The sequence below is a fragment of the Nerophis lumbriciformis genome, linkage group LG23 (genome assembly GCF_033978685.3).
Source record: "Nerophis lumbriciformis linkage group LG23, RoL_Nlum_v2.1, whole genome shotgun sequence".
NCBI classification, from domain to species: domain Eukaryota; kingdom Metazoa; phylum Chordata; class Actinopteri; order Syngnathiformes; family Syngnathidae; genus Nerophis; species Nerophis lumbriciformis.
The window spans coordinates 42,244,036-42,261,521 of record NC_084570.2 but is presented as its reverse complement, the minus strand read 5'-3'; the positions used below and the strand labels follow the sequence as shown (position 1 = coordinate 42,261,521).

Sequence of the window (17,486 nt, the reverse complement as noted above, 5' to 3'; positions counted from 1 at the left end):
TGCAAGAATTGACATAAAAGAAGCAATGTAACTTGTATACAGTGGTACACAAGTTATGGTAATGTACACTGCTACATAAAGTAATGCACTAATACATGAAGTAACGTAATATGATACATGACGCAAAGTATCTTGTACTGTGTTACATCAGTTAATGTACGTGTACTGTTGCATGAATCAGTGTAACTTATATAGGGCAGTACCTGAGTTAATGTAATGTATTCTGTGTTTCATGAGATCATGTAACATGTACTGTGACATGTAGTAACGTGTTATATGAATTAACATATGACGCATGCATGGTAATGTACCTAGTACTTTTACATCCAGTAATGTAACATGTACTGTTACATAAATCAATGTAACTTAGACAGTGGTACATAAGTTAAAGTAATGTATTGTATGTTTCATTAGATCAAGTAACGTGCACTGTTGTATGAAGTAACGTGTACCGTTACATGAAGTAACGTAATAGGATTCATGATGTAATGAATCTTGGTACTGTTACATCAGGTAATGCAACGCGCGCTGTTACATGAAGCATTGTAACGTGTACACAGTGGCACATGTTAATGTATACTGTGTTACAAGAGGTCATGTAAATGGTGTACTGTTGCATTAAGTACTTTTAACTGTTAAATCAATTTATGTCTTACTGTTACATGAATCAACGTAATATGATACATAAAGCAATGTAGCTTGAACTGTTATGTCAGGTAATGTAAAGTATACTATGTTACATGCAGCAATGTACCTTATACAGTGGTACATGAGTTATTGTAATGTACACTGTGATTCATGAAATCAGATCGTCTAATGTTGCATGAAGTAACGTGTACTGATTCAGGTAATGTACTGTGTTATGTGAGGTAATGTAAAGTGTGCTGTGTTACGTAGGTAATGTAACGTGTGCGGTGTTACGTAGGTCATGTAACATTTACTGTTACGTGAGGTCATGTAACGTGTACTGTTACGTAAGGGCATGTAACGTGTACTGTGTTATGTAAGGGCATGTAACGTGTACTGTTACGTGAGGGCACGTAACGTCTACTATGTTACGTGAGGTAATGTAACGTCTACTGTGTTACGTGAGGTAATACTGTTACGTGAGGTAGTGTAACCTCTACTGTTACGTGAGGTAGTGTAACCTCTACTGTTACGTGAGGTAATGTAACGTCTCCTGTGTTACGTGAGGTAATGTAACGTCTACTGTGTTACGTGAGGTAATACTGTTACGTGAGGGAGTGTAACCTCTACTGTGTTACGTGAGGTAATGTAACGTCTACTGTGTTACGTGAGGTAATGTAACCTCTACTGTGTTACGTGAGGTAATGTAACATCTCCTGTGTTACGTGAGGTAATGTAACGTCTACTGTGTTACGTGAGGTAATACTGTTACGTGAGGTAGTGTAACCTCTACTGTGTTACGTGAGGTAATGTAACGTCTACTGTGTTACGTGAGGTAATGTAACCTCTACTGTGTTACGTGAGGTAATGTAACGTCTACTGTGTTACGTGAGGTAATACTGTTACGTGAGGTAGTGTAACCTCTACTGTGTTACGTGAGGTAATGTAACGTCTACTGTGTTACGTGAGGTAATGTAACCTCTACTGTGTTACGTGAGGTAATGTAACTTCTACTGTGTTACGTGAGGTAATGTAACCTCTACTGTGTTACGTGAGGTAATGTAACCTCTACTGTGTTACGTGAGGTAATGTAACCTCTACTGTGTTACGTGAGGTAATGTAACCTTTACTGTGTTACGTGAGGTAATGTAACGTTTACTGTGTTACTTGAGGTAATGTAACGTTTACTGTGTTACTTGAGGTAATGTAACGTCTACTTTTACGTGAGGTAATGTAACGTCTCCTGTGTTACGTGACGTAATGTAACATCTACTGTGTTACGTGAGGTAATGTAACGTCTACTGTGTCACGTGAGGTAATACTGTGTCACGTGAGGTAATACTGTGTTACGTGAGGTAATGTATCCTCTACTTTGTTACGTGAGGTAATGTAACCTCTACTGTGTTACGTGAGGTAATGTAACCTCTACTGTGTTATGTGAGGTAATGTAACATCTACTGTGTTACGTGAGGTAATATAACCTCTACTGTGTTACGTGAGGTAATGTAACGTTTACTGTGTTACTTGAGGTAATGTAACGTCTACTTTTACGTGAGGTAATGCAACGTCTCCTGTGTTACGTGAGGTAATGTAACATCTACTGTGTTACGTGAGGTAATGTAACGTCTACTGTGTTAAGTGAGGTAATACTGTGTCACATGAGGTAATACTGTGTTACGTGAGGTAATGTAACGTCTAATGTGTTACTACGTGAGGTAATGTAACGTCTACTGTGTTACGTGAGGTAATGTAACGTCTACTGTTACGTGAGGTAATGTAACGTCTACTGTGTTACGTGAGGTAATACTGTGTCACGTGAGGTAATACTGTGTTACGTGAGGTAATACTGTGTCACGTGAGGTAATACTGTGTTACGTGAGGTAATGTAACGTCTACTGTGTTACCCGACTTAATGTATGACATCACAATGTTTGTGATTCCTCCGGGATTAGTTGGCTTCAGCTCAGCAATTCTTTAGTTCATTCATGTTTGTGAGTTGGAGACAGTAACCATGGCGACAAGATGTCAGGTTAGTTTTATTGCTGTCATTTGGTTAGCAGGCAATGGTCACATGACTTGGACATCATCTCAGTGCAATGAGCGACCGTGTTTACGTTCCTAATGGCAAAGACAAAGCAGCCATGTTGGCTACTTATGTGTGGCAATGTTGGATCAAAGATTGTCTCCGGAGAGGAGACGCTCTGCTCGGACGTAAACAACAAAAAAGTGCAGTAAGACTAAAATGTTTTTTCACCCACAAAAAAAATCTCATGAATATTCATGTTCAAATCAGTCATTTAACAAAACATTTAGTTGATATTAGTCTTGCCTCGAAGGTTTAAAATTAACAAAATAAATGTCTAATCATTATTTATTTTTAATGAAACTTCACTTCCTGCTTGCCATTCATCATAACACTCTTTCACAATAAAGTGACACAAGCGATTGTTATTTACAACTTTTTCACATTTCAAAGCTGGTAGAACAAAAAAAACCTGATGTCTGGTCTACAAACTACGGCGCTGAATGTCTTTGGGTGGCCACTTTTCAATCTCGAAGGCGACGACGGCTCAGCTGATTGGCTCCTTGCCAGGAAGTGGATCCCGCATTGACCATATTTGGTGAGACTTCGGAGTTTTGCTAACACTACAAGTTTTCAGCACTTTGATCGTTAAAAAAAAAATCCCTTTTGTCACCCGTAGAGGGCCAGGACAGACTTCACAGCTGCCAAAATAAAAGCCCCGGCCACTGCTGCTTATTCACGGTGGCGACGTAGCCTCAAAACGGGTAAAGCTGAAACAAAGTTGCGAGGTAGCCGCGGCCGGGAGGCGGAGCTTGAGGAAGCCGTGAAGACCTACTGCATGAAAAACACTTCCTGTTTTGTAGCCACGCCGCTTTTTGGCTGCTATTAAGACAACAACGTAAGGCAACGCTTACGTCTTCTCGCGCCGGGATATGCCGAGGGGGAGGGGCCAGGGTAAGGACTCGCTTTGGCACTGTTGACCTGTCACAGGTCAAAGGTCAGGTGCGCGTCACAGTGTTTGATTTTGGCGGGTCGGACAGGAAGACGAGCGCGATAAAGTGCGAGTGATTCCGCTCCCGCGGGGTCACATGACGCTCTCGAAGATGATGACTTTGTTGTCGTCGTTGGCGGGCGAGTTAGGCGACTTGACGTCGGGCGCCATGTACTCCAGGTGGTGACTCCCCCACACCGGGGTGGTCAGGTGGGCCCAGCGCTGCAACACACATGCACACAGGTGAGCGCGCTGACGGTCACATGACGAGGAAATGAGGTGTGACCTCTGACCTGTGCGAAGGAGCCCTTGGCGAAGAAGAGCTTGTAGACGAGACTGACGGGGATACACAACATGGACGACAGCGCCAGACACCAGCCCACCACCTCCCCCCACCACGGGTACACGTAGGTGGTGTTGTACGTCAGAGCCTTGTAGTTGACCAGGTGGAACAGGAAGATACCCTGCACGCACACACACACACACACACTGTCAACTACGTGCACGTGTGTGTGACCAATATAGTACGTTAACATGAAAAGTACTTCATAACATTGCTGCGTGTGTAGTTTAGTGTAATACTGCGTGTGAAGTTGGGTGTAATACTGCGTGTGTGAGAAACACCCAACATGCAGGAGACATAAAAAGTACTTCATAACAGTAGTTTGGTGTGGTACTGTGTGTGTAGTACTGCGTGTGAAGTTGGGTGTAATTCTGTGTGTATAACTGCGTGTGTATTTGGGTGTAGTACTGCGTGTGTAGTTTAGTTTAATACGCGATTATTGCCAAACCACCCCACCCAAGAGGACATCTCCAACCCCATTTAATTGTGCTGAATATTTAGGGATCTTTAACAACTAGTCCTATTAAGAATTCTGATTTCTGGTGTCAAAACCAGTGACCGCTGCGAAAGGGCAGCTGACAACCTGGGAAAGACCTGGTGACGGCCTGAAGAGACTGCTGACAGGTGGGAACAGACCCCAACGGGGGTGGCATGGGTTAGCTACCCGTGCTGGCAGGACCCTTTCACTACACAGTCACCTGGATTCACCCAACAATTGCTACGGAAAGTTCAAAAGGAAAAACACCCCAAGAGTCTGCGAGAGCGGAGGCGGAAGATGACTCACCGGTAGACCACACGGTAACAGACCCTGGAACGGAAACGACAACTAGTCAAATGATCAGCACAATAGTTGACGGAGTAACCGCACTGGCAGGACACAAGCTACAGAGCTGCATCTCTGGCTGGAAAAGGTTTACATCAGAGAAGGGTCTCAAGATCCACCAGGGCAGGAAAAAGTGCCTGAGAGAGCTTAGCGAGGGGACTCGCATTGACCACTACTTCCTCAGAGGTAGGGCAAATCAGTCGAGTGAAGCCCAGCGGCAGGATAGTCACCACAGTCCACAGGGTATCACAACGCCAGACGAAGCTCAATCAAGTACAGATCCACCAACGGACGTGAGTCCAGACCCCACTCAACCACACACAGCAGTAGAGAGGAAGATGAATGGACGGAAGCCTCAAATCTTGTGGCCTAAATCCTACCAGAAAAAGGAGTGGGAAACCACCGACACAGACCTTGTCCATCTTTTAGAAGGTCTGAAAGGGTGTGTGGAAAGAAAGCTGGACAAGATTGGAGAGATAATTTACAGCTATGGAGCGGAGAGATTTGGGGTGAAAAGTAAGAACCTTATGACACAGACAGAACCGTCAGCCCCTCTCAAGTCCAGGAGACAAGAGATTGAAAGACTTGTGAAAGAAAGAAGGGGCCTGAGAAAGCAGTGAAAAAAGGCCACAGAAGTGAAAAGGAAAGGACTTGAAGCACTACAGGGCAACATCAAGCATCGTCTTGCAACACTGCGAAGAGCAGAATGCCTGAGAAAGCAACATAAGAAGAAAGAGCGAACGAGGACTGCCTTCTCCAGAGATCCCTACAAGTTCGTCAAAGACCTCTTTGTCAAGGAGAAAACTGGGATCCTCAAAGTACCAATAAGGGAACTAGAGGAGCACCTGAGGAAGACCTACTCCGACAGCCAGAGGCATGTGCCAGCCAGCATTCCAGATGACATGCCACCAATTCAACGACCTGAGCACCAGTTTGAAACGAGGCCCCACATGGAGAGAAATTGAGAGCACTGTAAAGCGGGCAAGAACAGCCTCAGTCCCTGGACCTACCAGCGTTCCATATATGCTCCATAAGAACACTCCAGGCGTCTTGAAGTACCTCTGGAAGCTAATGAAAGTGGCATTGGAAAAAAGAATTATACCAGAGGCATGGCGAAGGGATACTGATTCCCAAAGAGAAGAATTTCTCAACCATCAACCAGTTCCGCCAGATCAGTCTTCTGAATGTGGAAGGAAAAATATTCTTCAGTGTTGTGGCCCAGAGGCTCTCAGTATTCTTGCTGAAGAACAACTATGTTGACACCTCAGTGCAGAAGGCAGGGATAGGTGGTTTCTCAGGATGCCTGGGACACACAAATGTCATCTGGCACCAGATACAGACGGCCAAGAAGGACAAGAAAGACTTGCATGTGGTTTTCTTAGATCTTGCCAATGCCTTCAGGTCAGTGCCTCATGAGATTCTATGGACAGCATTCAACTTCTTCCAAGTCCCTGAGGGTATCACAAGGATGGTCAAAGCCTACTTCCAGGACCTCCAGTTCTGCATCGCAGCACAGGCCAGTACAACTGCCTGGCAGCACCTCGAGATAGGCATTTATGGCGGGCTGCACCATCTCCCCACTGGCGTTTACCATGGCAATGGAGCTCATTATTCGAGCATCCCGATTGGTGGTTGGAGGGGAGCGGTTGAAGAGCGGGCTGTGTCTTCCTCCAATAAGGGCATAAATGTACGACATGACGACAATAACAAAAACAAACGCATGCACCAAATGCCTGCTGGATAAACTCCAGGGAAACATCAAATGGGCACGAATGGAGGTTAAACCAAGAAAATCCCGCAGTATCTCCATCATCCAGGGCCAGCTCACCAATGACAGGTTCCACATCAACAACGAGCCAATACCAACAGTTCTGGAAAAGCCCATCAAAAGCCTTGGCCCCTGGTACAGCGCAGAACTCAAAGACTCGAAGCAGGTGGACCAACTCAGGCAGGATACAATCAGCGACCTCAATCAGATCAATAACACCGCTCTCCCTGGGAAGCTGAAGCTATGGTGCTTTCAGTTTGGGCTGCTGCCCCGTCTCATGTGGCCAATTTCCATCTATGAGGTCGCTGTATCCCATGCCAATCGTCTGGAGATGCTGGTGAATGCACAAGTGAGGAAATAGTTTGGACTGCCGAGATGTCTTAGCAGCGTAGGCCTGTATGGCAACGGAGCCCTATCCCTACCGCTCTCAAGCGTGGTGGAGGAGTACAAATGTTCCAAATCAAGGCTGGAAATAACTCTCACAGAATCCCGGGACCCATTCGTCAGAGGTGCTGCTCCAACCCTAGCGGCAGGGAGAAAATAGAATCCATCTGCAGCAGTTGCAGTGGCAAAGACTGCCCTCAGACACCGGGATATAGCAGGGCATGTCCAATATGGCAAAGGGGGCCTTGGTTTGGAAGCAACAACACCCGCGTGGCAAAAGGCAACTGCAACCGAACGGCGGCACATGGTGGTGGAGGAAGTGCGCCACCAGGAGGAAGCAGCCAGGTGTGCCAAGGCAGTCTCCCAAGCCCAGCAGGGCCGCTGGATGAGGTGGGAGGGCGTGGAGAGGAGAAAAATCCCGTGGAACGAAATATGGAGTCTAAGACTAAGTTTCATCATTAAAGCCACATAGGATGTCATTGTGGCTTGTGCAGCCCTTTGAGACACTTGTGATTTAGGGCTATATAAATAAACATTGATTGATTGATTGATGTCCTGCCCTCTCCAACCAACCTACATCTCTGGTACGGAGAGGACCCAGCCTGTCTCCAGTGAACAGCCCCAGCAACACTCAAACACATCTTGGTAGGTTGCAAGACCAGTCTGACTCAAGGGAGATACACCTGGCGCCACAACCAGGTACTGAAGTGCTTGGCTGCCGAACTTGAGAATAAGAGAGTGCCATGCTTCTAAATGCTCAGGCTACCTTCCCATGCAAAACAACTTTCATCCGGGAAGGGGAGAAACGGCGGACCAAGCCATCACCTCCGACTTAGGCCCACTGAATGCAGCCCGAGATTGGGAAATGTGGGTACACCTCAACCAGAGGCTTATCTTCCCGCCCGAAATTGCAGTGACCAGCCTGCGCCCAGATCCGGTCCTCTGGTCCATGTCCTGCCGCCGTGTCTTCATCGTTGAGCTAACGGTCCCATGGGAGGACACTGTCGATGAAGCATTCGAACGGAAGAGGCTGCGATATGCCAACTTGGCAGCTGAAGCAGAGGCACGGGGCTGGAACGTGAAGGTGTAGGCTGTAGAGGCTTTGTAGCCAGTTCCACCACAAGACTCCTGAAAGAAGTAGGAATCAGAGGACAGGCCCAACGTAAGGCTATTAAAGAACTTTCCACCGCAGCAGAACGGAGCAGTCACTGGCTGTGGCTGAAGCGCAGGGATGCAGCATGGGCTGCCAAATAACCACGTGGTGCCACCATGCGACACACACCCAGGTCTGATCAGCCTGTGGTGGGCCAACCTCTGTAGAGGGTGTCTTGTGATAAATGGCCGAAACACCCAATGATGTCGGGGAACACAACTGAAGATGTGTTGTACTGGTGGCACCACGTGATTATTGCCAAACTCCACCCCACCCAAGAGGACATCTACAACCCCATTTAATTGTTGTGCTGAATATTTAGGGATCTTTAACAACTAGTCCTATTAAGAATCCTGCGTGTGAAGTTGGGTGTATAACTGCGTGTGGCGTTGTGTGTAGTTCAGTGTATAACTGCGTGTGTATTTGGGTGTAGTACTGCGTTTGAAGTTGGGTATATAACTGTGTGTGTGTGTGTGTGTGTGTGTGTGTGTGTGTGTGTGTGTGTGTGTGTGTGTGAGAGAGAGGAACACCCACCATGCAGGGGACATAAAAAGTACTTTATAACAGAACTTTGGTGTAGTACCGTGTGCGTAGTTGAGTGTAGTACTGTGTTGGTGTAGTAGTGCGCTTGAAGTTGGGAGTAGTACTGTGTGTGTGTGTGTGTGTGTGTGTGTGTGTGTGTGTGTGTGTGTGTGTGTGTGAGAGAGAGAGAGAGGCACTATGCTGAAGACATAAAAAGTACTTCATTAGAAGTAGTTGAGTGTAGTACTGCGTGTGGAACAGTGTGTTTGTAATTAGTTGTAGTACCGTGTGTGTAGTACTGTGTGTGTGTGTGTAGTACTGTTTGAAGTTGTGTGTACAAACCCTGTTTCCATATGAGTTGGGAAATTGTGTTAGATGTAAATATAAACGGAATACAATGATTTGCAAATCATTTTCAACCCTTATTCAGTTGAATATGCTACAAAAACAACATATTTGATGTTCGAACTGATAAACTTTTTTTTTGTTGCAAATAATCATTAACTTTAGAATTTGATGCCAGCAACACGGGACAAAGAAGTTGGGAAAGGTGACAATAAATACTGATAAAGTTGAGGAATGCTCATCAAACACTTATTTGGAACATCCCACAGGTGTACAGGCTAATTGGGAACAGGTGGGTGCCATGATTGGGTATAAAAACAGCTTCCCAAAAAATGCTCAGTCTTTCACAAGAAAGGATGGGGCGAGGTACACACCTTTGTCCACAACTGCGTGAGCAAATAGTCAAACAATTTAAGAACAACGTTTCTCAAAGTGCAATTGCAAGAAATTTAGGGATTTCAACATCTACGGTCCATAATATCATCAAAAGGTTCAGAAAATCTGGAGAAATCACTGCACGTAAGCGGCATGGCCGGAAACCAACATTGAATGACCATGACCTTTGATCCCTCAGACGGCACTGTATCAAAAACCGACATCAATCTCTAAATGATATCACCACATGGGCTCAGGAACACTTCAGAAAACCACTGTCACTAAATACAGTTCGTCACTACATCTGTAAGTGCAAGTTAAAACTCTACTATGCAAAGCGAAAGCCATTTATCAACAACATCCAGAAACGCCACCGGCTTCTCTGGGCCCGATATCATCTAAGATGGACTCATGCAAAGTGGAAAAGTGTTCTGTGGTCTGACGAGTCCACATTTCAAATTGTTTTTGGAAATATTCGACATTGTGTCATCCGGACCAAAGGGGAAGCGAACCATCCAGACTGTTATCGACGCAAAGTTCAAAAGCCAGCATCTGTGATGGTATGGGGGTGCATTAGTGCCCAAGGCATGGGTAACTTACACATCTGTGAAGGCACCATTAATGCTGAAAGGTACATACAGGTTTTGGAACAACATATGCTGCCATCTAAGCGCCGTCTTTTTCATGGACGCCCCTGCTTATTTCAGCAAGACAATGCCAAGCCACATTCAGCACGTGTTACAACAGCGTGGCTTTGTAAAAAAAAGAGTGCGGATACTTTCCTGGCCCGTCTGCAGTCCAGACCTGTCTCCCATCAAAAATGTGTGGCGCATTATGAAGCGTAAAATACAACAGCGGAGACCCCGGACTGTTGAACGACTGAAGCTCTACATAAAACAAGAATGGGAAAGAATTCCACTTCCAAAGCTTCAACAATTAGTTTCCTCAGTTCCCAATCGTTTGAGTGTTGTTAAAAGAAAAGGTGATGTAACACAGTGGTGAACATGCCCTTTCCCAACTACTTTGGCACGTGTTGCAGCCATGAAATTCTAAGTTAATTATTTGCAAAAAAAAAAAAGTTTGAGTTTGAACATCAAATATCTTGTCTTTGTAGTGCATTCAATTGAATATGGGTTGAAAATGATTTGTAAATCATTGTATTTCGTTTATATTTACATCTGACACAATTTCCCAACTCATATGGAAACGGGGTTTGTAGTACTGTGTGTGCGCGATACCCACAGAAGACAAGTACTTTATAAGAGTCGTTGTGTGTAGTACTCTGTGTGTACTGTGTAGTGGTGTGTGTGTGTGTGTGTGTGAGAGAGAGAGGCACCATGCAGAAGACATGAAAAGTACTTCATAAGAGTAGTAGTGTGTACTATGTAGTAGTGTGTGTAGTAGTGAGGCACCATGCAGACGCAGGGCGTGATGAAGGACCAGCACCACTTCATCCAAGGAAAAGGTCTGTAACCAATCATACGGGAGATGTCATCCATGAAGCGGTCAGCACCTGCCAAGTGATGATGTCATCGTTATTTCGTGTTTGGAGGGAAACTACAAAGATGTCACACACTTTATATGACTGGGCAATAGGATACATGTATGTACACTATATGTACTATAATATATATACTATATAAAGTTCACTGTACTATATACACTACACTATACTATATACAGTATACTATGTATGCTATAGTATAAACACTACACTACTATGTACACTGTACTATATACTGTGTACACCATACTGTATACACTACACTTTATGTACACTGTACTATATACTATGTATACTATATATATACACTATCTATACTATATACACTATTCTGTATACTATATAAACTATACTATAAATACTACACTATAATATACACTACACTATATATATACACTACACCATACTATCAATACTACACTATACTTTAAATACTATATATACTACACTGTACTATATATACACACTACACTGTTATATATACTACACTACTGCACTATTTATACTATATACACTACACTATACTATTTATACTATACTGTTTATACTATACTATTTACACTACACTATTTATACTATACTATTTATATTCGTATATGTACTACATTGTACTATTTATACTCCACTACACTGTTTATACTACACTATTTAAATTACCCTACGTTATACTATACTATTTATAGAACACTACTATTTATACTGCGCTACATTGTATTAGTTATACTATACCATACTACACTATACGATATTGTACTACGTTACACTTTACCATAATATACTACATTACATTAAACTTTAATATACTACACTATACTGTACCACACTAGACTATACCATAACATACAATACTATACTACATGACACTATACTATTCTATGTTTACTATATGATACTACACTAACACCCTACCATACTACATGGACCGCACTATACTACATCACACCACATTTTAATATATTACAGTACACTATACTATGCTGCACTATTTAACACTACACCGCTCTATAATACATTACTCAACTTTATACTATGGTACATTTTTCCATATTACATCAAAGTACAATCCACTGCACGATACTACACACACACTACACTATATTACTAAATACTACACCAATTTATATGACACTGTACTATAGTACACTACATGCTGTACTTAACTGCCCTAAACTACACTACACTACAGTACAATACACTATATTATACCACTTTATACTACACTGTACTATAGTACACTACACGCTGTACTTGACTGCCCTGAACTACACTACACTATACTATACTACAGTACAATACACTATACTACACAAATTTTTACTACACCGTAGTATAGTACACTACATGCTGTACTTGACTGCCTTAAACTACACTACACTATACTACAGTACAATACACTATTATACCACTTTATACTACACTGTACTATAGTATACGACACGCTGTACTTGACTGCCCTAAACTACACTATACTACAATACTACAGTACAATACACTACACTATACTATACCACTTAATACTACATTGTACTATAGTATACTACACGACACGCTATACTTGACTGCCCTAAACTACACTACACTATACCATACTATACTACAGTACAATACACTACAGTATATTATACCACTTTATACTACACTGTACTATAGTACACTACACGCTGTACTATAGTACACTACACGCTGTACTTGACTGCTCTAAACTACACTACACTACAATACTACAGCACAATACACTACACTATACTATACCACTTAATACTACACTGTACTATAGTACACTACACACTATACTTGATTGCCCTGAACTACACTACACTACAATACTACAGTACAATACACTACACTATACTATACCACTTAATGGTGCACTGTACTATAGTACACTACACACTATACTTGACTGCCCTAAACTACACTACACTATACCACTTAATAGTACACTGTACTAAAGTACATTACATGCTGTACTTGACTGCCTTAAATTACACTACACTATACATTACTACAGTAGAATACACTATACTATACTATACCACTTATTACTACACTCTACTATAGTACACTACATGCTGTACTTGACTGCCTTAAACTACACTATACTATACTACAGTACAATACACTATACTACACTACACTGTACTATAGTACACTACATGCTGTATTTGACTGCCCTAAACTACACTTCACTATACTACGGTACGGTACAGTACACTATACTACTTTTCTCCCACACTTTACAATACTACACTATAGTACAGTGTTTTTCAACCTTTTCTGAGCCAAGCCACATTTTTTTCATTGAAAAAATTCTGAGGCACACCACCAGCAGAAAACAATGAAACTCAGCAGTTGATATTGACAATAAAAAGTCGTCGGCGCAATTGTTGGATATGAACTCAAACCATAACCAAGCATGCATCAATATAGCTCTTGTCTCGTAGGTGTACTGTCACCACCTGTCACATCACTCCCTGACTTATTTGGACTTTTTTGCTGTTTTCCTGTGTGTAGTGTTTTAGTTCTTGTCTTGTGCTCCTATTTTGGTGGTTTTTCCTCTTTTGTTGGTATTTTCCTGTAGCAGTTTCATGTCTTCCTTCAACGCTATTCACCGCACCTGCTTTGTTTTCACAATCAAGACTATTTAAGTTGTTTTTATCCTTCTTTGTGGGGACATTGTTGATTGTCACGACATGTACGGACGTACTTTGTGGACGCCGTCTGCTCCACACACTGTAAGTCTTTGCTGTCGTCCAGCATTCTGTTTTTGTTTATTTTGCAGCCAGTTCAGTTTTAGTTTCGTTTTGCTTCAATGCCTTTTCTTAGCCGCACTTAGCGGCACTCGCCTTTAGTTTATTTTTGGTTTAAGTGTTAGATACCTTTTTACCTACAGGCTGCCTCCCGCATATTGTGATCACGACAAACTATGTTCCCGACATCTACAAAGCAATTAGCTACCTGCTGCCACCTACTGATATGGTATGGTATAACATGGTTACTCTGCCGAGCTCCAGACAGCACAGACACTCAACAACAACGGCACATTTGCGGATTATAATTACTGGTTTGCAAAAAATATTTTTAACCCAATTAGGTGAAATTACATGGCACCACGGCACACCAGACGGTATCCCGCGGCACAGTGGTTGAAAAACACTGCAGTATAGTACACTACATGCTGTACTCAGAGTTCGTACGGGTGCTTAAAAACCTTGAAAATGCTTGGATTTTAATGTTGTGTTTTCAAGGTTGGAAAAATGCTTGAATTTTGGGAGAAGTGCTTGGAAATGTTCATCCTATTTCTCGAACGAGAAATAGGATGAACATTTCCCAGCACTTTTTGTGTTTTTATACGCATTGAAATCAGAAAGGACGCGCATTTCCGTAAGTCTGCGTGACCCGGGAGTTTCTTTTGTTTTTTTTACCAACACTGCCTTCTTCGGATCAAAACTCCAGTTTGCTTGTTTTTTTTGTTTTTTTTTATGGCTTATTTTCTCTCTCTCTCTCTCTCTCTCTCTCTCTCTCTCTCTCTCTCTTCTCTTTCTCTTTCTCTTTCTCTCTCTGTCTCTCTCTCTCTCTCTCTCTCTCTCTAACATTCTTTGCAGGTCAACAAACGGGGCAAATATGTGCCTTTTGAAGTGTTATTGTGTGAGGAGTGTTTTCAAACAAAGTTTCTTGGAGAAGTGGCTGACAAGTTAGCAAGTGTCGCTCGCATCGCTGACGGCGACGACATCACCGTCGTTGTTTACTGAAGCAGAGATGCTGACTGTGCGTTATGGTAAACTTTTTATCCATAGACTTATCAGATTTCATTTTTAATCATCTATAGCAGGGGTGTCAAAAGTGCGGCCCGGAGGCCAATTGCGGCCCGCACCTAATGTTTTAAAGTCCCACGGCACATTCTGAAAATACTATTCAAATAAACAAAAACATAACAAAAGTGGAATAAAAAAGCTTACAGGGGAAATGTCATTAATAAAAAGTTGCAATGTTGACTAATAAAACAAAGCTTTTTTTTTTTTTTTTCTTTAAAACTGTCATGTCTGTGATCATGTTTTGTTTAGTTATGTTCTGCTTAGTTTTTGGACTCTTTTTAGTCCCTGTTTTCACTCCCTTGCCTTGTCACCATGACGACCATTAGTTTCACCTGTTTCACGTTTTGCACTCGCGCATCTGTTGTCAATCATGTCTGTATTATTTAAGCCGGTAGTTGCCAGGAAGTCAGCCTGGCGACATTGTCATTCATGCCTGTTCATAGTTTTCATGCTGATGTTAATTTCATGCTCCGCTCTTGCCACAGTCAGTGTTGTTTGTTTTATGTTCATAGTTTTGACTTTGTGTTAGTTTATTGTTTTCATAGCCAAGTTTGTACTTCCGCCTTGTGCGCTCTTTTTGTTCCTTTTTTATAGCAATATTAAATCATGTCTTTACCTTCACGCCATGTCCACTCCAACTTTACTTGCATCTCGGGAAAACAAACATCCCATAGTCCACGTCGTGACAAAAACTGTCATTGAGTGCCTTTAACCAGACTACAGTACTCTGCACGACACTAAGTTACATTTTACTGCAATATATTACTACTGTATACTCATACTACCCACACTTTGAATTGTACTAAATATTCTATAGTTTAATGACATTTTAGTCAGATAGAAATTGTTACTTGTCTAGGGGGCGTGGCTACCAGCACTGGGCGGAGCAACCAGCCACACCTGAATGAGTTAAGCAATCAGGCTTCCTCTGAAGCGCCGTTTGTGGTTTGGTGTTTTGTTTTGTACGCCGAAGCGTCTGCACCACCGCCTCCTTTCCCCAGGTGGCGCTGCACGTACCGTACACCCAGGACACCACCATGCACTCCCAGAAGGCCTGCCACAGCAGTGTCATGCCGCTCGCCGAGTAGTAGTCGAACAGCTGGAAGACGTACATTCCTCCCTGAAAGCGACAAGGTTTGATTCCCGCTGCACAGGCAAGGGCGTGGTGCGCGCCTGGCTCACCTGCGTCACCATGGAGAGGTCGATGACGAAGCACAGCAGACAGCACAGGGCCACGGCGATCTCCCTCTTGTAGCGATGCTCGTATTTCCCCGGGAAAAGATCCAGAATTCCCGTCACGAAACCTTCCACGCCGACGAACTGAACGCGCACACACGGGACACGTGTGACCCGTCTGACACGCTAACAATGACACGTGTACAGTTAGCATGATGCTAAGCTAAGCGTGTCACCTGACTGTCCAGGCCCAGCAGCAGCAGCATGAAGAAGAAAAGGCCCGCCCACAATGGCGCCACCGGCATCAGACTGACCGCCTTCGGGTACGCGATGAACGCCAGACCTGGACCTGGTGCACACACACACGCACGTCATATGACTCAGGTAAAGTGGGCGGGGCTACTACTACGACTCATGGTGCACAGAAAAAAGCGATTCACAACCGATTTGCGTCTCTAGATTGTCCTGATTCTAAACCGATTCATCATTTTCAAAAATGTATTCACATTTTTATTTTATTTCATAAAAACCTATTGTTAAAAATAGGTTTTTAGGCCATCTCCAAGCAACCAGAAGGAGTTTTTCTAACTTGTAACCTGTTTGAAAAGTGTCATTATAATTAGTATACCAAATAATACATTGGGAGACTCGGTTTGAATCAAGAATCAATTCTGAGTTGAACCCTCATCCCAGGAATCGGAATGAAATGGAATTGTCAGATGCCCAAATATTCACACTCCTAACTACTATTACTAGTACTACTACTACTACTACTAGTACTATTACTACTATGACTATTATTACTATTACTACTACTACTAGTAGTACTACTCATACTACGATTGCACAAAAAAGCGATTCACATTCAAATCGCGATTCTTATTCATCTTGATTCTAAAACGATTCATTATTTTCAAAGATCAAGTAAAAAAAAATATATATTTTAATGTATGTGTGTGTGTATATATATATATATATATATATATATATATATATATATAAATAGGGGCAGCGGGGTTTGTATGTTCATATGTATGTGTATATACACATATACAAACCCTGTTTCCATATGAGTTGGGATATTGTGTTAGATGTAAATATAAACGGAATACAATGATTTGCAAATCATTTTCAACCCATATTCAGTTGAATATGCTACAAAGACAACATGTTTGATGTTCTAACTGATAAACTTTTTTTTTTTTTGCAAATAATCATTAACTTTAGAATTTGATGCCAGCAACACCTGACAAAGAAGTTGGGAAAGGTGGCAATAAATACTGATAAAGTTGAGGAATGCTCATCAAACACTTATTTGGAACATCCCACAGGTGAACAGGCAAATTGGGAACAGGTGGGTGCCATGATTGGGTATAAAAATAGATTCCATGAAATGCTCAGTCATTCACAAACAAGGATGGGGTGAGGGTCACAACGGTCAACAAATGCGTGAGCAAATTGTTGAACAGTTTAAGAAAAACCTTTCTCAACCAGCTATTGCAAGGAATTTAGGGATTTCACCATCTACGGTCCGTAATATCATCAAAGGGTTCAGAGAATCTGGAGAAATCACTGCACGTAAGCAGCTAAGCCCGTGACCTTCGATCCCTCAGGCTGTACTGCATCAACAAGCGACA

At 42.6% G+C, this 17,486-nt stretch overlaps 1 protein-coding gene across 2 annotated transcripts in view; it reads right to left on the bottom strand.

The window, feature by feature from the left end:
- Positions 1-2,647: 2,647 nt before the first annotated feature.
- slc6a8 (solute carrier family 6 member 8) overlaps positions 2,648-17,486 on the bottom strand; it is a 38,769-nt gene continuing 23,930 nt past the window's right edge. For both annotated transcript variants that reach the window (XM_061985502.2, XM_061985503.2), the window contains 6 exons: positions 16,086-16,198; positions 15,856-15,993; positions 15,691-15,793; positions 10,767-10,867; positions 3,935-4,105; positions 2,648-3,863 (listed from right to left, as the gene is read on the bottom strand). In XM_061985502.2, coding sequence (XP_061841486.1) covers positions 3,735-3,863; positions 3,935-4,105; positions 10,767-10,867; positions 15,691-15,793; positions 15,856-15,993; positions 16,086-16,198 — 755 coding nt within the window. In that variant the 3' untranslated portion in view covers positions 2,648-3,734. The remainder of the gene's footprint in view (positions 3,864-3,934; positions 4,106-10,766; positions 10,868-15,690; positions 15,794-15,855; positions 15,994-16,085; positions 16,199-17,486) is intronic.